This window comes from Populus alba, chromosome 9, assembly GCF_005239225.2.
Source record: "Populus alba chromosome 9, ASM523922v2, whole genome shotgun sequence".
NCBI lineage: Eukaryota > Viridiplantae > Streptophyta > Magnoliopsida > Malpighiales > Salicaceae > Populus > Populus alba.
The window spans coordinates 3,324,573-3,350,104 of NC_133292.1; the positions used below are offsets into that span (position 1 = coordinate 3,324,573).

The 25,532-nt window shown below is 35.9% G+C and overlaps 3 protein-coding genes across 14 annotated transcripts; 1 reads left to right on the top strand and 2 right to left on the bottom strand.

Annotated features, from left to right (window-relative positions):
- The first annotated feature begins 1,078 nt into the window (after window positions 1–1,078).
- On the top strand, window positions 1,079–12,808 carry LOC118053768 (myosin-12). 3 transcript variants are annotated; one of them, XM_035065124.2, is made up of 40 exons: window positions 1,079–1,351; window positions 1,465–1,593; window positions 2,278–2,421; window positions 2,557–2,702; window positions 2,833–2,992; window positions 3,087–3,145; window positions 3,227–3,386; window positions 3,457–3,606; window positions 3,697–3,833; window positions 3,930–4,076; window positions 4,382–4,483; window positions 4,562–4,619; window positions 4,718–4,819; window positions 4,900–4,937; window positions 5,422–5,548; window positions 5,637–5,807; window positions 5,898–6,029; window positions 6,174–6,280; window positions 6,554–6,614; window positions 6,699–6,876; window positions 7,284–7,489; window positions 7,807–7,926; window positions 8,054–8,152; window positions 8,536–8,751; window positions 9,029–9,168; window positions 9,244–9,345; window positions 9,811–9,919; window positions 9,998–10,045; window positions 10,137–10,196; window positions 10,313–10,483; window positions 10,604–10,759; window positions 10,836–11,042; window positions 11,127–11,276; window positions 11,378–11,448; window positions 11,556–11,655; window positions 11,740–11,796; window positions 11,910–11,966; window positions 12,049–12,129; window positions 12,213–12,295; window positions 12,422–12,808. In XM_035065124.2, the coding sequence occupies exons 1-40, from the start codon at window positions 1,349–1,351 to the stop codon at window positions 12,555–12,557; spliced, it is 4,680 nt and encodes a 1,559-aa protein (XP_034921015.1). In that variant the 5' UTR covers window positions 1,079–1,348; the 3' UTR covers window positions 12,558–12,808. The 3 variants fall into 3 exon arrangements, with proteins under 3 accessions (XP_034921015.1, XP_034921016.1, XP_034921017.1); XM_035065125.2 differs by lacking the exon at window positions 1,079–1,351 and having other exon boundaries at window positions 1,464–1,593; window positions 2,282–2,421; XM_035065126.2 differs by lacking the exons at window positions 1,079–1,351; window positions 1,465–1,593; window positions 2,278–2,421 and having other exon boundaries at window positions 2,576–2,702; window positions 2,852–2,992.
- Window positions 12,809–12,863: 55 nt separating this feature from the next.
- LOC118053769 (lysine-specific demethylase JMJ32) lies at window positions 12,864–15,680 on the bottom strand. Of its 5 annotated transcripts, XM_073411482.1 has the most exons (6): window positions 15,288–15,680; window positions 14,809–14,925; window positions 14,633–14,722; window positions 13,493–14,514; window positions 13,290–13,360; window positions 12,864–13,207 (listed from the first exon to the last, which is right to left on the bottom strand). In XM_073411482.1, exons 4-6 carry the CDS (start codon window positions 14,344–14,346, stop codon window positions 13,014–13,016), a joined length of 1,119 nt encoding a protein of 372 aa, XP_073267583.1. In that variant the 5' UTR covers window positions 14,347–14,514; window positions 14,633–14,722; window positions 14,809–14,925; window positions 15,288–15,680; the 3' UTR covers window positions 12,864–13,013. The 5 variants fall into 5 exon arrangements, with proteins under 5 accessions (XP_073267583.1, XP_034921024.1, XP_034921018.1 ...); XM_035065133.2 differs by having other exon boundaries at window positions 13,493–14,457; window positions 14,655–14,722; window positions 14,809–15,680; XM_035065127.2 differs by having other exon boundaries at window positions 14,655–14,722; window positions 14,809–15,680.
- A 136-nt stretch (window positions 15,681–15,816) lies between these two features.
- Window positions 15,817–20,495, bottom strand: LOC118053771 (uncharacterized). Of its 6 annotated transcripts, none has more exons than XM_035065140.2 (6): window positions 19,613–20,495; window positions 18,824–18,989; window positions 18,292–18,538; window positions 17,411–17,586; window positions 16,909–17,200; window positions 15,817–16,300 (listed from the first exon to the last, which is right to left on the bottom strand). In XM_035065140.2, exons 2-6 carry the CDS (start codon window positions 18,903–18,905, stop codon window positions 16,234–16,236), a joined length of 864 nt encoding a protein of 287 aa, XP_034921031.1. In that variant the 5' UTR covers window positions 18,906–18,989; window positions 19,613–20,495; the 3' UTR covers window positions 15,817–16,233. The 6 variants fall into 6 exon arrangements, with proteins under 6 accessions (XP_034921031.1, XP_034921029.1, XP_034921033.1 ...); XM_035065138.2 differs by having other exon boundaries at window positions 18,824–18,994; XM_035065142.2 differs by lacking the exon at window positions 18,824–18,989 and having other exon boundaries at window positions 19,613–20,489.
- Between the last annotated feature and the right edge of the window lie 5,037 nt (window positions 20,496–25,532).

Below are 25,532 nucleotides of genomic sequence, written 5' to 3' on the forward strand. Positions count from 1 at the left end.
GGACAAGCACTCACCTCACAGCCAGCGGTGAAGTACAGTACAGAGTCGCAGTTTTTTCTAAGGACTCGATCCCCGCAGCCTGGGGGCAAAATTCTGACAGCAGAAAGCAACCGAGTAAGATAAGAACAGATGGCCTCGGTGGGTTCATCTGAGTCTACGCGGGGTGATTCTCCATGCCCCCTCGGAGCACAGCCTTGACGAGCAAGAATAATGATTGAACACCCCAAGTCTCGGCTATGAAAATGACGAGTTAATAAAGAGAGAAAAGTAAAAGCAAAAAAAAAAAAGCAGCAGCAGCATGGTTGGAAAGCTTTTTTTATATAGTATTTGAGGTCCCACAACAGAGGACCTTTTCCCCATGTGAAATAGCCAAAATCCGGCACCGGCAGGAATATCTTCTCCACCGGCCTTCCCCTTCAAAGACAAACCCCACAGCCCGCAGGGGGCCCTCGTGTTCGGTAAGCGTAAAGAGAGGGGATGCATGTATGGCTATGGTCCACCCGCCCATGATTTGAATTGTAGAAAAACATAGGTGTCTTTCTGTGACTGGATTCTTGAAATCAGCTTTCCTGTTTCTTGCTTTACAAATGAATGGGAATCACCAAACTGTCCCCTTCTTCCATCCGAGACGTTGACTTCGACAGAATGCTTGACATATTCCATTATCCGGCTGAATGCATATATGTACATGCGCGCGTGTGTGCAACATGAGGTCACTAAACTTCAACAGCACTTCTAAACGTCACTAAAGCTGTTTACACCACACTTAATTGAGCAATGCTGCTAAACTAGAGCTACAAGACGACCCCTCTGCATAAACAATCAAGGTTGGGCTCTGCAATGGAACAGTACCGTGACTCTGTCCGTCACCGCAACATAATGTATCTGCGGGATGATGGGAATCGAATTCTGCTTGTAGCTGCTACGTATGGCTTAAGCAATTAATGAAGAGATTGTGGGGGCTTCTCTAGCGGCGCCAGGTCAGCATCCTACGTATGATGAGCAAAAAAGGTTGGCAATGGAGTGGGGGCGGGAGGTGAGGGGTGGCTGGCTGGCTGGCTGGCTGACTGCTTCCTTTTGCTTTTGAGTTGCCACACCCTGCACTCCCTCTGCTTTTTGAATTCCTTTTCAACATTCTTTTATACTTTCAACTTCTTTAATCCAACACCCAGTGGCTCTATGACCACCCTTGATTAAAAAGACATTCCCATTCTCCTACCTAGCTAGCTCCTACGTTTCTTCTTCTTTTCTCTCTTTCTCTCAAAACCATTACATTTTTCCCATCTGCATCTTTACATCATTCCGATTCTGAAAAACATTTGATGATCGTATAAACAAGCTTTTCAATATGGTAAGCTTCCCGATCATGGGTTTTCTTGTTGGTTCATTTTCCACTCTTTGATTTACTAGCAAAGTATTTGAAATGATTGATATTATGCTCTCTGTCTTGGATGATGTATCCAGGGAACCCCGGTAAACATCATAGTTGGATCGCATGTTTGGATTGAGGATCATGAGGAAGCATGGTTGGAGGGTGAAGTTACAGAAATCAAGGGCAGAGATGCCACCATTACCACCTCAAATGGAAAAACTGTGAGGCTTCCTGTTTAACTATGTCATCCAATCTCTTCCATACTAGTTCAGATCATGTAAATATGGTACTCAGAGTTTGAAACCATCTAGTCTATTGAAAGGGTTTTGTACTGATATAGTAGAAAAACTAAATACCTTTGAAATCCAGGATCCAAAGGATGGAAAGAGATCCATTAGTAACCGTGCATGAATGCTAACTACACCTAGTGAATATCTTGCAAGAATCTGACTCTGCTAGCGATCCATTACATCGTGAAACTTGATTGTTTATATCATGGTAGCTAGGCATACTTAGGGGAAAGGTATATTGTGGACAAACAAAAATCAATTACAAGATAGATAAATATATACTCTGTAACTTCTGCTTTGTATATTCAGGACATCGGCTGACGTTTAAATTTAAATTGCAATTTTCTTCTGAAACAATCTAGACAACTGTTATAACACTTGCTAGCTGTTACAAATAAGAAAAAGAGGCAAAAGCTTACATCACTCAAACAAAAATACCGCTCTATCATTCATTAAATTTTCTTGACTCCATAATCGGTCAAGATTTATGCTACATTATTATGTTTGAGCTTTGTTCTTAGACACCAGCCACCAACATATGAACTAGATAGATGAAGTTCGAAGTATTGATTGATATGGACAAGAATTCCTTATTGATTCTTACCTCAACTCCAGATAGTTGCAGATATTTCAAGTATATATCCAAGAGACACAGAGGCGCCGCCAGCAGGAGTCGATGACATGACGAAATTAGCATACCTCCATGAACCAGGAGTCTTGCATAACCTTGCTTGCCGGTTTGCACTCAATGAGATATATGTGAGTCAACATTAGTTGATGCATCTGACACCACCGTAAATTTAATTGAATATAATTTAGGAATTAGTCTTGAGACTATAGAACATAGATATATGTACAAACCAGTATACTGATGATCAGTACTGAAATAAGCAGACTTACACTGGGAACATTCTAATAGCGGTAAATCCTTTCCGAAGACTGCCACATCTGTATGACGTCCACATGATGGAGCAGTACAAGGGAGCTGCATTTGGAGAGCTAAGTCCACACCTTTTTGCTGTGGCAGACACTTGTTACAGGTAATATCAACAGATCAAAAACTAAGTTTAATTAACATGCATGAGCTGAATTCAACATATCTTGTAACTAATATATTTTTAATATATACATATATATGTATCAAGCTAATATGATAACTTCAAACATCAGAGCAATGATAAATGAACAGGGCAGCCAGTCCATCTTGGTAAGTGGAGAGAGTGGAGCTGGTAAAACAGAGACAACAAAGATGCTCATGAGATACCTCGCCTTCATGGGGGGGAGATCTGCAGGTAGTGAAGGAAGAACAGTAGAACAGCAAGTTTTGGAGGTAGGTTAAAAACTATATATGACAAAATATTGCCTTTTAGGTGATTCAACTACTGAACTAATTGAATGAAGACTTGTATTAATTTCCACTTCAGTCCAATCCAGTATTGGAAGCATTTGGGAACGCAAAAACTGTCAAAAACAACAATTCGAGGTGAAATTTAGATGCTCTATCTACGTTCTATTTCTTCTAAAACTTGGGTGTTAAACTTACAAAAATTGGGTGGTCAATCAGTCGATTTGGCAAGTTTGTTGAGATACAATTTGACAAGCATGGGAAAATATCTGGAGCTGCAGTTCGTACTTATCTTCTCGAAAGATCACGTGTTTGCCAAGTCTCTGACCCAGAGAGAAGCTACCATTGTTTTTACATGCTCTGTGCAGCACCACCAGAGGTGATTTCCTGACAACAGCAAGAATTCGTGGCCATTCAGGAAAAGCTATCTAACTGATGTTCCCTTTCAGGATGTCAAGAAATACAAGTTAGGGGACCCGAGAACTTTCCACTATTTAAATCAAACAAACTGTTACGAAGTTGCAAATGTAGATGATGCAAGGGAGTATTTGGAGACCAGAAATGCAATGGATATTGTCGGGATCAGCCAGGATGAACAGGTTCTTACTCTTCCCATCCCTACAGGAATGGATTACTTAGCATGGAGATACATGTTCCAGAATAACAAAGGGGAGTTTTCTCTTCTGTAGGATGCTATATTCAGCATAGTAGCTGCAATCCTCCATATCGGAAACATTGACTTTGTCAAAGGGAAGGAAGTGGATTCTTCTAAACTTAAGGATGATAAATCACGCTACCATCTTCGAACGGCAGCAGAGCTATTGAAGTTAGCACTCTGACTTATTTTGACCACCAAAATAAAAGATGATGCTATAATATCTAGTGATGCCATGTTACTATCTCACAAAATGCTTTGATTTAGGTGTGATGAGAAGGCACTGGAAGACTCACTTTGTAAGCGGGTTATAGTGACTCCAGATGGTAACATTACAAAACCTCTGGACCCAGATTTAGCTGTCCTAAGTCGTGATGCCTTGGCCAAGACCGTATACTCAAAGCTGTTTGACTGGTAAGAAAATCAAACTCATTCATCTAGACCAGAAATTTATTTGACTCTACATGCAAACAGTAGCAAAAGAGCATCAATTTTATCATTTGTTCAGGATGTTTTGCAACAATGTACTTCAGCCGAATTCTGAACTTAGATAATGTTTCGTTGGTGATATCAAATATGGATGCTGCTAATAGATCGGCCGTACAAAGCCGATATAATAGTTCTCTAACATAACTTCAGTTTCTCAATTGTTCATTCGGAATCATCTTGATCCCAGTAAATAAGGAATTAACAAGAGAAGAGTCAATTGAATGTTGCAGGATTGTAGACAAGATCAATAGTTCAATTGGTCAAGATCCTAACGCAGCAAGCTTAATTGGAGTCCTTGATATTTATGGCTTTGAAAGCTTCAAGATTAACAGGTACATGAAACTATATATGAAGTTATCTTCGAATAAATATTTCAACATGAATATCTCATCATGTGATGAATACTGTAGTTTTGAGCAGCTCTGTATCAACTTGACAAATGAGAAGTTACAACAGCATTTTAACCAGGTAGGGTTGAGATTCCTAGTTTTGAGTTTCAACATCTTCATAAATCATAAGTGCTTTTTTTTTCTTTTTTTTATGCACACATGAATCTCTATCCACAGCATGTATTCAAGATGGAGCAAGAAGAGTATACACGAGAGGAGATAAACTGGAGCTATGTAGAATTCGTAGACAACCAGGATGTTTTGGATCTTATTGAGAAGGTAAGAGCACTGCATGTCAAAGTAACATATTATTCTATTAATGAAATATTGACACACGGTTATTATGCCCGTGCCTGCAGAAACCGGGAGGTATTATAGCCCTTCTTGATGAAGCCTGGTATGTGATTCCCTTCTATATTGAAAAAGTTATTAACTAATCTAGCTGTGGAATTATTTACCTTCTACATGAATAGTCATACCTAACACATAAAGGTGTGCATGATAGCTTAGGGAATTAAATGTCAGTTAAGTAATATTAATGGAAAGTGGAGCGGGCGAACTACATGATCGTAAGAGATTTAATAAAACTTGAAGCAAAAGGCTACAGAAAATGTAAGTGAATGTTATGAAAGCAAGCAAAACATTTCTTCTGAAACTTGTTTTGCATAATAGGAGGTAATCGAAGTTACCAAAGCTAGCACCACAAAACGTCTGAATACTTATTCTAAAGAAAAAAAGTATAAATCCTTGAATTCTCTAGACCCGACTATACTTATCGTTAGGCAGTTGAGAGAATATAATAAAAGAAATCAAAAGGGGAAAAGGAAAATAAATGAATGTTGAAATCATGGGATGTAAGAATGAGTACCTTCCTAATGCAGCATGTTTCCCAAGTCAACCCATGAGACATTTGCACAAAAGATGTACCAGACATATAAAGCTCACAAACGCTTCAGCAAGCCGAAACTTGCTCGAACAGCCTTCACAATCAATCATTATGCGGGAGATGTAAGTGATGTTTTGAATCTTATTCCTGAACACCAGCTAAAGGAACCACATTTGTGGATTTCTAATCTTTGAGCCATTCTGTGAGCAGGTTACATACCAAGCAGATCATTTTCTAGACAAAAATAAAGACTATGTTGTAGCGGAACATCAAGCTCTATTAGATGCTTCCAAGTGTCCTTTTGTTGCTAACCTTTTCCCTCCACTACCTGAAGAAACATCTAAGCAATCCAAGTTCCCTTCAATTGGTACCCGCTTCAAGGTAAGCTTTATCCACACAGAAGCAGCATCCAGTATGATACAGAAAATAATTCAGACAATGACTGATTCTTGGCTCAAAATTAACATCCAGCAACAATTACAAGCTTTGATGGAGACATTGAACACAACAGAACCACATTACATCAGATGTGTAAAGCCGAATACAGTACTAAAGCCTGGAATCTTTGAGAACTACAATGTCTTAAACCAACTAAGATGTGGGGTAAGATAAATTCACTTGCTTCCTTGTCAAGGACATATATCGCTTTGATTTTCACTTTTCAGATCAGGCAAAACATGTCTGTTTCCAAACTATTTATCAAGCTGCTCTGATTTATAATGATTATTCAAATGGATTTTACAACAGGGAGTACTAGAGGCGATTAGGATAAGTTGTGCTGGTTATCCAACCAAAAGAACATTTGATGAGTTCCTTGATCGTTTTGGAATGCTGGCTCCTGATGTTCTAGATGGGTATGAATTCTTGTGCAGTTACTTTTCATTTCGCATTATGCAATTGTAGCATGGAGGTCTCATAGTCAAGGCTGCAATGAGAGTATTGACCTGTTGAGCTACACCAATTATTTTGGCAGAAATTGTATCTTATCTAACAGGAGCTGACCGAAGTTTGTGACAGCTGAGTTGGAACATCTACTCAGCTGTTCCTCACTAACTATTCTCCAACACCTAAATCATCTTGAACTTCATATTGGTCCAACCATAACGTTCACTGTTTCTTCTGGGCAGGTCTGACGAAAAATCAGCTAGCGTTTCCATCTTGGACAGGATGGGTTTGAAGGGCTATCAGGTATGTTTAATCATGACAATAATAAAAAGGAGCCATGTTTATAAAATATGTTGTGTAACATTTTCCCCTAAATGCCTGGTTTAGATTGGGAAAACAAAGGTGTTCCTCAGAGCTGGGCAGATGGCTGAGTTAGATGCACGAAGAGCTGAAATTTTGGCTAATGCTGTCAGGCGAATCCAGAGACAAATCCGAACATATCTGGCCAGAAAAGAGTTCATCACCCTAAGAAGAGCTACAATTCATTTGCAGAAACTCTGGAGAGGTTAGCTTTCTTTTCCCAAGTAATTGCATCTTGCACTGTAAAGCATGACGAGTGAAGCAACTTGCACTGATGAAGAGTGATTGAATAGTTTTGCATGCCATATTTGGTTAACAGAATCCTGCCATTCTAAAATACTTGTGTTTGAGTTAGGCATCGACAACTCCATTGGCCAGGAACAAGTACTTTGTTAATTTTGGAATTGCCATGATTGTTAATGAAATGTTTTCAATATCAAGATGTAATATGGTTGTTTGGTCGAATATCATTATGATTTTCGATAGAAAAATCAGGTTTTATGGCCATGACTTGATCCTAACTGAAAATGAGCCAGACCACCATTTGAAGTCAGCCTAGAAAACATAGAAGTCTGAGATGACAATACTTCTTTTGTCTTGCCTCTTGTGCAGCGCAACTTGCCCGTAAGATATATGAACATATGAGGAAGGAAGCAGCTTCTATCCGTATACAAAAGAATGTCCGTACTCATAGAGCAAGAACATTTTACACTAACTTGCAAGCATCAGCAAAAGCTATCCAAACTGGAATGCGAGCAATGGCAGCACGTAATGAATACAGATACAGAAGAAGAACCAAGGCTGCAACTGTAATTCAGGTGATGTACTATCTGGCTGTTCTACTTACATAAGTTTTAAATCATAGGGAATCAAGGAGAATGTGATTAGAAATAGAGTGGAATCAAAATGATTTCTAGGAAGAGCTGGAAATTAAGAAAATATAATGTCAACATAAGAGCAAACATGAGATCGGATAAACATAGCAAACATGGCATTTGTTCAGGTTCAAACGAATAGAATTTAATTATTATTTTTTGTACCACATCATGCAAAAGAACAAGCAATTCCAGAGTGCTCAAATGAATAATTTCTGACTAATATTTTTTCTCGTCTTATCAAATCTTTAATTTTATAGACTCGATGGAGAAGATACCATTCTCTTTCTGCATATAAGCAGCATAAGATCGCAACTCTAGCATTGCAATGTCTTTGGAGAGCAAGGACAGCTAGGAAGGAGCTTAGAAAGCTCAAGATGGTGAGTGTAACTACCTATAAGCAGTTTTAACTGCAGTTCTCTACCAATTCTTGACATTCAACAATTCTGTTGCATTATAATTACAGTTGGTATTTGCACAATAGAGCTGACAAATATACTGATGCAGGCTGCAAGAGAAACTGGGGCACTAAAGGAAGCTAAGGACAAGCTAGAGAAGCGAGTTGAAGAGCTAACATGGCGACTAGAATTTGAAAAGCACTTGAGGGTATATTTTATATCAAAGTTCCAAAAAAAGTATAATTAGTAGCACAGTAATAGTTTGATCATGCAACTAGAAAGAAATGAATTGTTTTTTGTTTAACAAAGCACAATTAAATTTAGAAATGGACACTATTCGTCTACAAATTTAAATGGCATTTCACTAACAGTGCAGGAAAATTATCACCTACATATCGAACACATCCTATATGCTTCCTTGTACATGCTGATTTGACAATCAGTTATTTAGACAGTCAATTACTCCCCCAAAATGCCCAAGAATCTAAAGTTGTAAAGAAACTTGCTAACAATGTCCAATCTTGTTGCTAAGCTCCTCTTCGATTGGCCAAACTATGCCCATGACATTTGTGTGTGTGTGTGTGTGTGTAGCTTGATCTTGAAGAAGCCAAAGGGCAAGAAATTGCAAAACTGCAAAGTTCATTACATGAGATGCAAGGTCAACTAGATGAAGCCCATGCCGCAATAATCCATGAAAAAGAAGCGGCAAGGTTAGCTATAGAACAAGCTCCACCGGTTATCAAAGAGGTGCCAGTTGTGGATAACACCAAGCTGGAGTTACTCAAGAACCAGAATGATGAATTGGAGGTATGACACTGTTCAACCACCTAACATCCTACAGCAGCATCAGTATATTACATTATGCTGCATTCATTGACAATTTTGACACAAGTTATAGCTTTATGTGAAATTGTAAATAATTAACTCGAGGAGTCAAAATTGGTGGACCAAAAGAACAAAAACTCTGGAAAAGAGTAAATTGTCAAGCCTAACAACAACTTCATGCATACCAAGCACACACAAGTGCGCACATAAGTCTACTGTTGCCTAGATGGATGATATAATTTATATTATGAATGCATAGAATGAGCTAAGTGAGCTGAAGAAGAAGATGGAGGAATTCGAGAATAAGTGTTCTGAACTTGAGAAAGAGAGCAAAGCAAGAATTATAGAAGCTGAAGAATCACACCAGAAAACAATGAAACTTCAAGACGCCATTGAAAGGTAATTTCCATGGCTTTATTACACAGGCATTGTGTGATCTTTAGCTGGGGTTTACTAACTCTTTATGATTTTTAGATTGGAATTAAATTTGTCCAACCTCGAATCAGAGAATCAAGTTTTACGGCAGCAGGCTTTGGATGCATCAACAAATGAGGATCTCTCTGAAGAATTAAAAATGTAAGACTCAGTCACATAATTAAACCTGAAAAATTAATCTATCTCCCCCTCTATACATTTTTCCCATAAAAATTAGCTAACGGAGAAAATCCATGATGAGATGCAACAGAGTACGGCTGATAGTGCCATTGATGAGTGACAAAAGAGATATTTGCATGTGTGTGTGGGTGTGGGTGTGGGTGTGGGTGTGTGTAATGGAGGACCTGCTTCTACATGGCAGAAAAATTTCTATAACACAACATCAGCCAATTAAACAAATCGTGGAAAAATGGAATGTTGTAGATTATTTAGCAGAGATACCTGTAAATCTAATTTGGTACTTGAAATTGATTCGGTTTTGTATGGCCAAGTTGAACTGGGTAAGCAACATGTCAATTTACCATGAAGTTTCTAAAAAATCCTGAAGCCCAAAGATTAAACTGCTCATTCTCATACAAATCTGAAAGCTTGGTACCTTTTATCCAGACTCAAGAGTAAGATTGCAGAGCTGGAGTCAGAGAATGAATTGCTCCACAAACAACCAGCAATTGTGGAACAGGTAGCGACTCCTGAAAGGATTCTGCCTCAAGTCAAGGTATGCTTCTCTAAAACTGTCGTTTTCCTTGGATAAAATCATCTTACAATTTTTCATTAACCTTGTTTAATGATTCAGAGTTTTGAGAATGGACATCAAACAGAAGAAGAGCCTCAAATGACAAAGGTACAGCCACCTTCCTTAAACACACATTTCCAGAAGCAAATAGATAGTGCCATAAATTAACCCTGGACCTAATGATAAATTTTGTATCCAGGAATCCGGGCCTCCCATCTCCCTCTTAACTACACAAAGACCCCTAACAGACAGGCAGCAGGTACCCAGCTGGATGCTGAATTCTTGCAAAACCCAGAAAATATTTCAAAAGAGTGTCTGTGCTTCAATTTTGTAATTGCTGAAAAGGACATTCTATTATGTCTACTCTATGGACAGGAAAACCATGATGTACTTATCAAGTGTCTTACAGAAGATAAGCGGTTTGATGAGACCAGACCTGTTGCCGCCTGTGTTGTGTATAAATCACTTCTTCAGTGGAGATCCTTCGAAGCAGAGAAGACAACTATATTTGATAGGATTATTCACACAATTCGATCATCAATAGAGGTGGAATCCTTAACCAATGGAACTACAATAACCAGATATAAGGAAATTAAAATACTATCAGTTTTGCATCATATACTTCGTAATGTTGTGATACTGATTTTCTATATTGTGCTATTGTAGAGTCAAGACAACATCACTGATCTAGCATATTGGCTATCAACAACTTCTACCCTTTTGTATCTGCTTCAAAATACTCTTAAAGCAAGCAACACAACCAAAATATCTTCACAGCGTAACCGAACATCCCCTGCTACCTTATTTGGTAGAATGGCACTGGTAAGTGCTATCATGTTAATTCTTTAGTAAATCTAATTCCATGACAAAATCATAATACTCGAGCATCCAATATCAGGGATTCCGTGCATCTTCAGTAGGCATGGGAATGTCAAGTGGGTACAGTGGAATGGTGGGAAAAGGGAATGATCAATCAAAAGTGGAAGCTAAGTACCCAGCACTGCTGTTTAAGCAACATCTGACTGCATACGTGGAGAAAATATACGGGCTGATCAGAGACAGTGTGAAGAAAGAGATTGGTCCATTTTTGAATTTGTGCATCCAAGTAAGCATATTGGATAAGAGTGAATTCACAAAAAGTAAGAGTTGAGTCATTTAAAGGCAATTTCATGTTTACTTAAATGAACAGGCTCCAAGATCCATAAGAGCTAGATCAATAAGAGGGTCATCCAAAAATATCCATTTGAGTATTGTTGCCAAACAGCAATCGTCAAATATACACTGGCAAAGCATTGTCAATAAGCTAGATCAGACCTTGGGCATAATGACAGAGAACCATGTAAGAATGAATCTTCTCCCTACTAGGTTTTCCAGACTTGAAGTATCAGTACAGAGACTGGGAAGGAAAGTATTTATCACCTAACCTTTTGAAATTTTCAGGTCCCTCCTGTATTCACAAGGAAAATCTTTAGTCAGGTTTTCTCATTCATAAATGTACAGCTTTTTAATAGGTAAGAAGATTTTTCATTTCTATTTTTTTTTTATTATTATTTCATGTGTTTAACAATGCATTCTCATAATCTATGTTGATACTCAATCCAAATGGTTGATCTGGCAGCTTATTGCTTCGTCGTGAGTGCTGCTCATTTAGCAATGGAGAGTATGTAAAGGCTGGTTTGCAGGAATTGGAACAGTGGTGTCTCAAAGCATCAGATCAGGTAAGCAAAAAGGCAATCAATGTATGATTAGCAATGCAGAAAAGAAAGAAAATTACTCTAATAATCTTGTTATTTATTTCACAGTTCGCAGGATCGTCATGGGATGAACTCCGACACATAAGACAAGCTATTGGGTTTCTGGTACACCTTTTAGAAAACCGAAAAGGCCTTTCTTTGTTTCTTGGACTTAGTTCCAGAATGGTGAATTTGATTTGAACTAATCAATGGATTGTTTTGATAATATATGCATGTAGGTTTCGCATCAAAAGGCTCAAAAATCTTCGGATGAGATCACAAATGAACTCTGCCCAGTAAGTAATTTAGCGTGTGCATAGTAAATAAAACGAACTAAAACTATGATATAATAAAATTTGCTAATTTAATTTTTGATAGATGTTGAGCATTCCACAAATATATCGCATTGGGACTATGTTCTTGGATGACAAATATGGAACTCAGGGATTATCTTCAGATGTAAGCAAAGCACTCTCTTTTAGTTGTTTAGTAGTTAGTCCGAAGTGGGCTTGGTTAAGAAAAATTAAATATCCTTTTTACAGGTGATTGGCAGAATGAGAACCCTAATGGCAGAAGATTCAATAAGCATGCCTAATAATACATTCTTACTTGATGTTGATTCAAGGTATGATAAGTGCTAAGACTAGCAATGTTTTCTTTTCTTATCACTACTAATTTTCCACCAGCACTGCAAGAAGAAGAAAGAAAGAAAATTAATAATGTAAATAACTATCATTTGGTTTGGTTTCAGCATACCTTTTTCAATGGAAGAGATATTCGGATCCTTGAGTGCAATCCACTTATCCAACATGGATCCTCCACCGCTACTCCGTCAAAGATCTGATTTCCATTTTTTATTGCAGGAAACACAGACAGAAACAGCCTAAGCATGCCTTTGAGTTCATTTTTCATTTATTAATTTATTTGTTTATATACAGTTTGTTTTGCTTTGAAGGGGTGAGTGAGGTGACTGGGTGATTTCTTCTGCAGAATGTTGTTATTCTTTTGTTTGTTTACCACACTCTCATCAATTTTTGACAAGTTAGTGTACATGGTTTTTTGTAATCACAATTGTTCCTGGACAAGGAAGAATTATTGGCATCAAAGAAAAAGAAGATAGTGATTGTTTAGTTTTCAATGTTTCTATATCTTCTTTGTTTCAGCTTGTAAGATAAAAATACCAGAAAATAATCAGCAGCCAACAAGAATCAAAGTTGCATGAATCAATTGTGACCATGTTAAAATGTAACAGAGACAGTGCAAATGTCTTCTGCTGTGATTTTCTTTGCATATTCTGCTTGAAGAGTTCACAAATGAATTTGATAACCAAACTAACCACCACATTAAAAAATCAAAGCTCGTTCGTCTTTAGTATCTTCTTGATTGGCTTCCTCTGCTTCCAATTCATTAGCATCAATATATAATTCATCACTTAAGGTGAACTTGGTTGCATCATAATTCATCAACGGCGGCCCATGATGAATTGATTGCAGGAAATTGAAATAAGCATACTTGATGTCGAACTGCATATCATACCCTGCCACACATATCTGTACGTTAGCATTTGACAATCATATGAAGTTTAAAAAAACAAAAAAAGACAAGTGCTAGATTCTTACAATAGTTTATGGCAATAGTGCATCCATTGTCATCTGGACTCTGTCGAACATGATGAAACCACATACTTGGCCTGCATCAACTTCACAAAATTAGCCTCGATATTTCAAAGTAAATGCTTTTGAGCAGTGCTATGCATGCAGAATTTACATACAAAGTAATGTGTGTGAAGAAAATCGAACAAGTAAATGAAAATCTTTCTTACAAGTAGAGAATCTCTCCAGCCTTGACAGTGCAATGAAAGGGCTTCGGACCATTGAAATACAAAGGAAATTTGGACATCTCATTCTCCTTAGTCTCTGGAGGCGGGTAAGGATTCACGCTGCACCAAGGCACATATCTCTGCGGCTTCTCCAACTCCAATCTGAACTCTCCAGAGCCACTGGAATAAGAATATTGAGCAGCTGGATACTCTTGAATGTACATGCGATGCACGTCTGTAGGAGGAAGTAGCAAGAATTGCTTCTCCCCTGAAACAACAGCATACAGATTCTCGTAATGGTCCTTGTGGAATGAAGTCTCGGATGAATGGTTTCCAATCCACAGATTCACTGCCTCCGGAAGGCAGCCTCCCAGTGCCTCAGTAGCCCACGGGATGTGCGCATCACAGCCAGAAGCCAACACCGAATATTCCTCCCGAAAACAGTCATTCTGCTGCTGCAGGTATCCCACCACATTATTTCTTTCAGAATTCAGAACAAGATCTAGAGCGCAAGGGAAAGGAACATGCTCCACATGAGCAGAGGCAAAGCATGTTTCTCCTTTTTTAGGGGTTTCTAGGGGAACAAGGGAATCAGCACGGCCATCTGGGGTGAGGTGAAGGGAGACAGTGGAATCAGAAAGGGAGGAAGAAAGGTAAGAAAGGTTAGGCCAGAGGCTGAGAGCAGGCCAGTGGGAGATGGCATTGGAGATGATGCAAGGTTTGTTAGGGGATACATAGTCTCTCAGGAATTGGAGTGGGGTTGGAGTCGAGTCTAGCCGTTGTATTCTGTTTCCTAGGCTTAGCTCCCTCACATCCCCCCACAGCCCTTCTAGTAATCTTACTTGCTCCTCCATCATTCCACTTTTCTTGAGCTTCTGTATTTCTTATTATGTTCTGCCTTTCAGCAGTCCTTATGCATGTCACTCCCAAATGACAGTTATTGTCACACCCAAAAATAGAGCAAGTTTCTGGCACATAGAACAAGATGTACGTAAAGATCGCATTGGCTGCACTAAGCCTTAAACCTGGACAGATCAAAGAATTGTCCAAATAAACTCCTTGTCCACACTAACAAAATGAACATCTAAACAATCCCTTATTGCAGAAACTAAGGAGTAAGACTTGATAAACAAAAGGTCTCACAACGAGGAAATGCCGGGCGTACCAGTTAGGAATATGTACCGCTGCTGCTCCTAAGTAAGAAGACTTGTTCTGCTACCAGACACTATTAACCTGATAAAAGATATTGCAGAAAGGAATGGGTTTCCATGACTTGGTGAATAGCAAATACAATGAATCGGATCACAGAAGCAACTTACTCCAAATCACGTCAGAGTCACATGTAATCAAATCCATGGGTTCTTTTCATAACCTCCAGGATTTCACAAACACATTAATTAAGTTAATCGATCTTTAAACCTCACGTAATCTCCAAGCTGCAAACCGGATAATGAATATGTAAAGGCAAACTGAAGAGCGTAGACTCGCACTCAATTTTTCCCAACAAAATTAACTCATGGAATAACCACAGCTTCTTTTTTGCCGAAATTTCATTAAATCTCCATGCAAAACAAAACAAAACTTGATATCAAGCTATCCTACATAACACAAATTTATACCATGACTTGACAAGCCCATCCATCTTAAAATTAAAACAGAAGAAAACAAATACACCTGCAGTTATTATTAGCTTAAAACAAACTCTTATTAGCTTAACTAATGATAAAGGAAAGAATTAGAAGTAGTATGGCTGTAGTATGAGCCAGAAGCAGCATGAACTAAGGGAAACAAAGCTTGCCTTTGCGTTATTGTACTGGGTTTTTGCTTCAGAAGCCAGACAAATAAAGAAAAGCACTTTCCTAATTGCTGCTCTGCTGCCAACTATGAATGATAATTAAGTCGGGGTTTTTGAGAAACAGGGAGGTGCAGACCTCGCAGTACAGGAGAAACTAGAGAGAGAGACCTGCTTCTCTTCTGTTTCCTAAAACAACGTAATACTAGAGAAGAAAGACACAAGTCACTGCTGTTAAAGCGCCAAGGGCTTTTAAGTTTTAACAATGGGCTCGGCCCTTACATTGTCAAAGAAAATATTATATAATTTATATATCTAGTTAACAGCCTAATTAACAAATTGATCACCTTCCCTGTCCTGCTCTGCTCCTCTACTACTCTCCTCTCTTAACAAGCAGCAGCACTTGGCAGCTAAAAATCTAGTCTTGGACATGCCAGGCACCATACATTTTCATAACACACAAATGCAGGTCTGTCTGTAGCTGCAAATTCTCAAGTCTGAATGAATGGTTCATGTGTTGGGGGAAACATAGACAGAAAAAAAAGATTCACTGCACTTCAATATCAAGAGAAGCAGATTCACTGCTCTCCAAAACCAAATACACCCCCCCGTATCTCTGTTTAACACGATTGAAGTTTTTCTCAGAATTCATTTTACATGGTCGACTGTTAGAAAAGGCTAAAAACACTTCAGGGGTGTTGTTTTTAGGCATCAAAAGGAACCAAAAACCAGTCAATAATATTTCTCTGTTTATATTTGACTTACAACAACTCTAAGCTTGTGTTACTGGTTCATGCCATACATTGACTTGATCATATGATCATTTTCTGTGAGAGTGAGAGAACCAGGTTCAAAACCCAGGATCCCCCACCCCCAAATCCTAAAGATATTTTTAAAAGAATCTCTCGATGATGATACTCCACAACACAATAGTTGGTCTCAAATGTTTTCTTCAAATCGCCGGAGCTTCCTCGACCAGAGAATGTTTTTCAAGGATTGCCAGAGTCTCTTCCTTAGCGCTGAAAATACAAGAAAAAAGTAGCATGGTTACTACAGCATCACCAAAAAATAAACGGACCATCTGCATCCACATTACAAGGCTTCATAATCGAAGGGGACAAACAAAGTTTGACAGGAGAATTTCTTCTTAGATAATTCTAGTTTGGCGTCTGCAGTCACTACCAACATGCACACCCGGAAAGGTATGAAATAAATTTTCTATGAGCAACATTTCAATATGGATTCAATTAAATTCTTCATAAATCCAAATCTAGCTCAGACAATGGTCTATGATCAACTCAGTTGTCGTATAAAAATCCACAAATCAAAACTGATAAATGCAAATTGCAGGTTTCATATTTCTTTACAGCAAAAAATGAGCCAACTATGCGACTGAAATATATGTCAATATTGAGATTGTAAGTCCAGGGCAAATGTCTCAAGGGTTCGTCTGATTTTATAAATCATCTAAATTCAAAGGTTTAGTGTACCTTCACAGCATTGCAACTATCAACAACGCACATAATGACAATTTTCTTTGAAATTTTGACCTGAACAGCTTATAACAATCTATGATTTCTCTTCTATTTTTTATTCATTTACACAATGAAAGCTAATTGAAATTTACCTTCCAGGTCTAAGAATCTTGTACTTTCCTGGCCTGGTGAGGTCCACAATTGTTGATCCTGCACGATTGGATGGAAGTACACCACCGTCATAAACATATGCACAACGGTTCCAGAGGTTCTCAAAATCCTTGATGCAAAGGCTGCTGGGCTGCCCGCTAAGGTTTGCACTTGTAAGGGCAACTGCTTTTCCCAAACCACGAGCAACTACCCTGATGAAGTTACAATCTGGTACACGGACTCCCACACTATCCAATCCTGGGTTCAGGGATTTCTCAAGTGCGCTTGACTCCCCTGGAAAATACCTAGTCATATACTCTTAAAGCATGAAGACTTGAGACACTAAAAGTTAACATACCAAGAAATTATAACATAGATACAAGGATCTAGGATAACAAGATCATCACTTTGCATGATTATTTAGTTAGTTATGAAACAAAACCTAATCCTAAAATACAACAATTTTTTTTCCTGTTCCACATGTAAGAAGACATGACTACAGACCTCGCCTCAATATAACAGTAACAGGCCCCGGAAGTAGAGAATCAAGTAGGCCATGAGGCAGATATTCAGTGACCGCGAAGTGTTTTATTTGTGACACATCCCCAACACAGATTGCAAGAGGACTTGTATGCTTACGTCCTTTCATTTCATAAATTCTATTGACTGCTTCCAAAGAACTGCCATAAAAGAAAACAGCAGATAATCAAACATTAAATGGTGATTGCAGGGAAAAAAATTAAGACTTGCCCAAATATTGTGAAACGTGCAAAGTGAAGGAGACCATGAAAAACTTCCATAGATATCCTTACATGTTAGCATCATCACTCCCTTTAAAACTGGGAAAGAAGTGTACTCAAAAGTAACAGAAAGAAAAACTGCAATAGATGCCTTGCTTAACAGTGATCTAGAATATGATACCAAGCTCCATCAGAGTTCAATAAGAGGCGTCTATTGACAGGAAAATCTAGGTTCGGTCATTGCCGACAGCGCGACCATTTTATATTATTAAACAATCAAACATGACACTGGGCACAACCATGAGAGCAATAAAGGGAAGGCAAGCTTAGACAGGTCCGATTTAAAAAATCTGCAGAAGCAATTAGCTACAAACCCATCAACTATTTCTTAGCAAATCCTCCATCCTTCTCGAAATCTTCTTTACTTTCTAGATTATGTGTTTGTTTTTTTTAGAATAGCATGCCCAGATTCCCTTCTTTCATGCTGTCATATTTTTTAAAGTTCAATTCTTCGGGTCCAGTGCACAATGAAACAGGAAAAAGAAAATAACACTTAAATTTTCTTGGACATTTCAGTATCAAGAAATCATAATTTAAAGGAATTAAACACAAACAGTAAAACGAAATGAATCAAAATTGTCATACCAAGCATCACAAGCAAATCCATACAGTGTATCTGTGGGCACTGCAATCACCTTCCCTGCTTTGAGAGCTTCAATTGCTTCTTGGGCATAAACTTCCGTGGCAGGCCGAACCACCTCCAACTTATTTTGAACATCAACATGACAATTCTCCATGCTCGAACTCATTTTCTTTGAAAGCCCCAGCCCCAGCCCTAGCCCTAAATCCCTTTTATGTGTTAAAAATGGCACAAACCCCAACTTTCGGACACCTAGATATAAAGAGCAAATCAGTGGAAAAGGGAGTATCTTAAGTGAAATTGATAAATAAATGGCTCAGATAGACGAGCGATGCTTCTGAACGTGGCGTGGCGTGGCGTGGCGTAAACAAAAAGCAATAGTTCAACCTTTACTTATGCTTCATTTTCTTAGCAACTAATAAAACAGTTATATAATAACTTACAGATCCTTTATAGACAAAAGAAAAGAAGAAGCATCCATGTTTGTGTGTGTGTGTGTGTGTGTGTGTCTCGAGAAAAGGAAGGAGGGGGACTGACGATTGTGATTATAGAGCACCACCTCGGAGGAGGGGAAGACCAGCTGTGGCAATCTGACTGCAATTCTTTCAGGAATGTTCATGCCAATCCACTTTTTCAAATAAAGTCTGCAAATTTCCTTCTCTTAACACTCACTAGCTTTCCTAAAGCCAATACACATGGTTGTCTACTCTAGACCTCAAAAGCAACGAGAGGACAACAAGATTTCAATTTAGCACAAAAAATATTTGGGATTATTAGAATATCACAACCCAAAATCATTAAAATGGTAAGATAATAGTAATAAAAGAAACATAATTTACAAGAGGATAAAATAAGGACCACGAATAGGTGAAGGGAAAAAAAATGTCCACGGCCACAGGTGGGCAATGAGGGACATATCCAGCTTAGAGATTGTTTGTTTATGCCTATGCAGCTTTTTAAACCGTGATTGAAATAAAGATTATAAAAAAGAAAAAACAAATATGTTTTTTTATTCTAATTAAAGTTTTAACTACAACATTACTACCTTAAAATCTTAAAATTACCAGCATTCAATAAAATCCATGTGAGTGATGCTAAAGAAACATGGAGCACAGACACTGTTCATGAATCCAAAATATAAACTCCATCCCTCCGCCTCAAGTTATTCATTCAAGAAAATCTAGAAATTAAAATAAAAGAAGGCTAAACTGGGATTCTTACAAAACACTATTAGCCAACAACCCTCCTACTCAAGTTATTCATTCAAGCAAACAGTCATGCAAGCCAATATTTTCACATACATGAAATGATAATCATAAATTTTACCTGCCTTTAGACCACCGACTGGAACGATAAGGTCTTGAGATGCAAGATCAACTCGATCCCTCCCTCTAACTTCCCAAGACTAAACCCTATTACTCAAAAGTCAAAAGTCAAAACCCCTTCAAGACTCTGTCTTTCTCTCCCGAAGTATACGGCGCAGGTTGGGTCGGGTTTTCTTTTCTCGCCAGTTTAGAAAGCCCAGGAAACAATATGAGCCCATTGTTCATAAAGATCGACTAGCAGTGCTGGTCTGTCTGTGAATCCTTTGACAATGCAAGACAAGGAAGATCTGGATTCAGTGAGTTTCCCTGGGAGAGGAGATGAGGTGCTTTAGTTTTTCAAAGAGGAGGAAGGCAAGGCAGCTGTATCCTTTCTTGATCCTGATGACAAACCCGCTTCTGGGTTTGGTGTGTCTGGAGATCATAGCCCCAGATCCTCTGAAGTTTATGGTATTGTAGCCTCCATTACAGCCGTTGCTGCTACTTTCATTTGCTTGGATTCATCATTTTCGGCCTCATTTTTAATTGCAACCAGTGGCCATATGGCATTGCTTTAGCTGCTACTCTTTTGCGTTGAGAAAGTCAGAAGATGAGTAAGCCTAGTTGTAAGTCGGATTCTGCTTTTTACTGTGGGGATTGTTTGTGCCAACTTATGCCATGGAGTACTCCCTGACAGTAGTGTTAGCTCTGCTATTTTACGTTGGTCTCAACTCCATGTCCTCTCCTCCCTCAACTTCCTTAGAACACAATTTTTGGTAAGCCAAAAATGTTATATGATGTTGTACTCTGTGTGTTCTTTCTCCAGATGAATTCAGTAGGGAACCTTCAACTTGCATTCCTTCCGAGGGAGGAAGATGAGCTGCCCCATTGAACCCATATTTGATATTGGCATCAATAAAATCAATGACTTCATTATTATTATTATTATATTTGCTGATGGAGAATGACAGAGACACCTATGGAAATGGCTCTTCTGCCAAATTTGCAGCTTGGAAGGAATTTGTTATGAAGCTTAAAAGTTACTGCTAACATGTGCAACTTCATGTCTTCGGATTTGAACACGGAATTATAATTTCTTGCTCCTGTCATGAAATGACCTTGACTAGCAAGAACAAGGACACTCGATGTTGAAACTCAAAGGCAATGGACTTCCTTCCACTCGCGCAGATATTTGAACTTTCAATCTTGACGGCTTTCAGAACCTCACAAATTAAAGTCTTCAAAGCTGGTTCTGGTCGCGGATAACATAAGTGAGCCGTTGAACCTTGTCGAAGAGTCGCGTTCACTTGCGTCCGAGGATAGGAATGTTGAATTTTTGATTTACACACCTCTACCTACCCCGGGTTCGTTCCGGGCAATTTCTAGGTAACTTATTAGGTGAGTTAACTGAATTAATATTTTTTTTATTTTATAAAAAAAAAAGTAAAATGATATTATTTAAAATATATATATATATATATATATATATATAAATGTTATTACTAGATTTTTTTTGGGATGATTAGGCCATTAGTCAACTACAGAATAGTATCAAATTAATTTTTTTAATGATGTCAAATCAATTCTTTTTTTAATTTTTATTGAAACTAGACATGCTCTAAATCCTAATCAAAAAATTAAGATAATATTTCAGGTTATTTTTAAAAGTATTTTTTATTTAAAAATAAATTAAAATAATATATTTTAAAAATATATATATATTAATATATCAAAATAATACAAATACACGAAAAAAATTTAAAAACACCTAAACCAAACTTGTGTTTGTGTCTTAAATTCAAAATTAAAATAAGTATTGTTTATTCTTAAGTATATAGATAAATTATGCATGTGATAATTCATGTTTGAGTATTATATTTAAAATTTACAATATGAATAATTTGTTAATTATTAAAGTGATTAAATCCTTAAAAAAAATGAGTTTCAAGTTATATATTTTCTTAATCACCAGTAAATTTAAATACTTATAAATATAATAATGATTGTTTATTTATGAATAAATAAAAATTCATTATTATAAAACATTTTAGAATATTAGTTGTTTTTATAAGCATATGCCCTTCAAATGAAAGGACATGTTTTCAGAGCTTCGTTGCAGCTATGCCTCGTTTCATAGAGAGAGAGGGGACTTCGTCATCTTTCCTGAACACTCAAATTAATTTAATTATCATGAGCTGTCTTTTTAAGTCCTTTGTAACTTTATGAGGGCACATTACTGTATTTATTTAAGAGTCGATGTATTATTAATAAGAGACTATTAAAATAAGCCTTTTGAGCTATAAAAATAATGGACTGAGAATAAATTTTGAGTTTCATTATAAAGCTTTTTTCCATGACTTTAAAGTGATATATGATCTCTTCACATCAACTTTATTTTATTTTTACTGAATTATGTAAACATAAATATTATTCTTTGAAGGTAAACTAATCAAGATGACTGCCCTATTATTACTGTAAAAAATAAGAAAATAAAACGTAAAATATATTATATTCTACTTATATTGTTAATTTATCTCTTTTTTAGATGAATTAATTTTGATTTACCCTCCCACAAGAAGATAATATTTCAATATACAGCAAGTTTGATTAATCATATTAATTAATTAATGATCCAAGGTGTAACTTATAAGTGTCTCAAATTACAGCTCAAGCATCTTAAAATTTCTTTATTTATAATGGGTGATTCATGTGAACAGGGAAATATATCGATTAGGTTTATTATAAAATAAAATAAAATATTTAATCCTTTGAATCACTCTAACAAATCCCAAGATTAATCTTCACGATAACTTAATAGGTTCTTGTAGAAAGAAAGAGTATTAAATGTAAGATTAATTAGGTCGTGTTTATTTTTTTATTTTAAAAATATTTTTAAAAAATTTAAAATTTTTTTACTTCAAATTAATTTTTTTAATATTTTTTAATCATTTTAATATGCTGATATTAAAAATAATTTTTAAAAAATTTTAAAATATATATTATTTTAATATATTTTCAAATAAAAAAATACTTAAACAAAAAAAACAATTACCACAATATAGCAAAGCTTGTTAATGGATAAATGAGAAAGAGTGTGATGGATATTCGTAAACTTTTATAATTGTTTTAATGTTTTAAACATGAATTCTAAGATTTTTAATTAAAAAAAATCAATTATAAAGCGGATTAGAAAACTTGGGTTATTTTCTGCAGGGCTTGCAATATAACATTTTAATATATATATATATATATATATATTAAAAGACTGGAGAAAATTATCTTGGAGCCAGGAATTTCCAAGAATATTTTAACATTTCATCCACGAGTAGAAGATTTGTTTTCTTTCTCAAGTAATATTTTTTTATCGACTACATATTAATTCATGCTCGATTGATTGATTTTAGTTTACCTAAAAAAAATATTTGACATTGTACCGACACAAGGAGACATTGACTTTTCTTCAAGGGCACCTGCACTTTCCAGTCCAGCCTCCGTGAAACTGGATTGAATTTTCGCCCGACTCTTTAAGGACGCAGCAAGCCCTGAAGTCCATCACTATAGTCTTTGGCCAATCCCTGTTATAAGATTTTTTGTAATATTTATTTTAAAAAATATTAAAATATATTTTTTAAAAAACTTATTTTTGATATCAATATTTTAAAAGAATCTAAAACATTAAAAAATAACTAATTTGAAAAAAAAAAATTTAAATTTTAACAAAAAACATGTTAAAACTAACTTCCAACAGTGCCTTTAGAATCCCTATGTCAAAATGTCATATTCAGACTTTTAGGTAGTGCATCAAGAGCCATTTTAGTATTGTGATAAGTAGTTATTTTTTAAAGTTTTTTTTTTATTTAGAAATGTAAGCAAAATAATATTTTTTTAACAAAGTATATATTTTTAACATCAACATGATAAAATGATCTAAAATTACAAAAATAATTTAATTTGAAGCTAGAAAAATGAAATAAAATATTTTTTTTAAATAATATTTTTAAAATGCGAAAATAATCTCAAGTTTTGTGCATGGGCTGCAGTGCAATCCTTCTGTGACGCCCTAACAACCCGCCCCTCTCGAGCCAACAGTGCATTTTTGGTTTAGCCCTTGGTAAACTGTGCCTCGAATTTCCTCGGGTCAAAAGCACCCCGTTTTGATCCCTATGCCTAGGGCGTGCAGCAAGTCTGGAATCATTAATTTTTTTTATCAATGAAGAAACATAAAGGCAATCACTCGGAAATTTCGTACGGGGAATAAATAAAATTAAAAGACTAACCCATGACTCAAGAAAAGTATCACTTACCATCAAAGGAAAATTCAAAAACTGTGCCAGGAGGCGTTAATATCATGTTTGTTATAAGTAATTTGAAAAGTATTGTTTTTTCATTTTAAATTAATATATTTTATGTTTTGGATTATTTGATATATATAAATATATATATATAAAAAATTAAAATGTTTTTTAATATATTTTTAATTAAAAAAATATTTTAAAAAACACGCTGTAATTTTCTCGCATAAATTATACCAGTTGTGGCACGCCACGTTTGGAAAGTGACCCAACAATAGTACAATACATCTACATTTCGGGAACTATAGGCCAGTCAACTTCGCTTTTGAGACGTGGCAGTATTCAATTGGATGGCCACATAGTGGAATCTTGTTGCGTCCAAACCTCATAAAACACAAATAGTAACTATTCTTTTAGTCCTTTTATTCTTAATTAGGTTATAGCTTAGTCCTTCGTACATTCAGACATACAATTTAATCCACCGATTTTTTGTTGAATAATTTCTTTTACCTTGCAATATAATAGTTAATATGCTATGGAAAAAAAAATACAAAATACATGTAAACATTAAATTTCATAGAGACTCTAATACATAATTGATTAAATAATTAAACATACAATTTCATCATTTTTAATTAAATAATTTTTTTCATTTAATTTTGTATCAGTAATTGTTTAAGATATAGAATTAGACATAATTGATTTTTTGTTTGAACATAATGACATGGAATGATGAGATGACATATTAATTAATTAATGATCCAGGGTGTAACTTATAAGTGCATCTAATTACAGCTCAATCATCGTAAAATTTCTTTATTTATAAAGGGTGAATCATGTGAACAGGGAAATATACCGATTAGGTTTATTATAAAATAAAATAAAATATTTAATCATTTGAATCACTCTAACAAATTCCAAGATTAATCTTCACGGTAACTTAATAGCTTCTTGTAAAAAGAAAGAGTATTAAATGAAGATTAATTAGGTTTGTTTTTGAATTTTAAAAATATTTTAAAAAAAAATTAAAAAAAATTGTTGCTTCAAATAAACAATTTTTTTTATATATTTTCTAATTATTTTGATGTGCTAATTTTAAAAATAAAAAAATAAAAAAATATTACTTAAATAAATTTTCAAATAAAAAGTACTTTAAAAAAATCATAACCACACTTTCAAACAAGTAACAAAACTTATTAATTGATAAATAAGAAAGAGTGTGACGGATTTTTGAACACTTTTGTAATTTTTTTTATGTTTTAGACATAAATTCTAAGATTTTTAATTAAAAAAAATTAATTATAAAGCTGATAAGAAAACTTGGGTTTTTTTTCTAGACGGCTTGCAATATAACATATATTTATATATATATATATATATATATATATATATATATATATATAAAATTATCTTGGAACCAGGAATTTCCAAGAATATTTTAATATTTCATCCACGAGTAGAAGATTTGTTTTCTTTCTCAAGTAATATTTTTTTATCGACTACATATTAATTCATGCTCGATATATTGATTTTAGGTTATCTAAAAAAAATATTGACATTGTACCGACACAAGGAGACATTGACTTTTCTTAAGGGCACCTGCACTTTCCAGTCCAGCCTCCGTGAAACTTGATTGAATTTTCGCCCGACTCT

What these genes read in the sequence shown, in the direction of transcription:
- LOC118053769 (XM_073411482.1), bottom strand. Translation starts at nt 14,346, where the DNA reads ATGATGGAGGAGCAAGTAAGATTACTAGAAGGGCTGTGGGGGGATGTG. An exon ending in GCTGGAGAGATTCTCTACTT is followed by an intron (nt 13,361 to 13,492) that starts GTAAGAAAGATT and finishes AAGTTGATGCAG; the next exon opens with GCCAAGTATGTGGTTTCATC. An exon ending in CACTATTGCCATAAACTATT is followed by an intron (nt 13,208 to 13,289) that starts GTAAGAATCTAG and finishes TATGTGTGGCAG; the next exon opens with GGTATGATATGCAGTTCGAC.
- LOC118053771 (XM_035065140.2), bottom strand. Translation starts at nt 18,905, where the DNA reads ATGAACATTCCTGAAAGAATTGCAGTCAGATTGCCACAGCTGGTCTTC. An exon ending in GGTGCTCTATAATCACAATC is followed by an intron (nt 18,539 to 18,823) that starts GTCAGTCCCCCT and finishes CTTTATATCTAG; the next exon opens with GTGTCCGAAAGTTGGGGTTT. An exon ending in TACTGTTATATTGAGGCGAG is followed by an intron (nt 17,201 to 17,410) that starts GTCTGTAGTCAT and finishes GGTATTTTCCAG; the next exon opens with GGGAGTCAAGCGCACTTGAG.
- LOC118053768 (XM_035065124.2), top strand. An exon ending in ACCAGAATGATGAATTGGAG is followed by an intron (nt 8,752 to 9,028) that starts GTATGACACTGT and finishes ATGAATGCATAG; the next exon opens with AATGAGCTAAGTGAGCTGAA. An exon ending in AAGAGCCTCAAATGACAAAG is followed by an intron (nt 10,046 to 10,136) that starts GTACAGCCACCT and finishes TTTTGTATCCAG; the next exon opens with GAATCCGGGCCTCCCATCTC.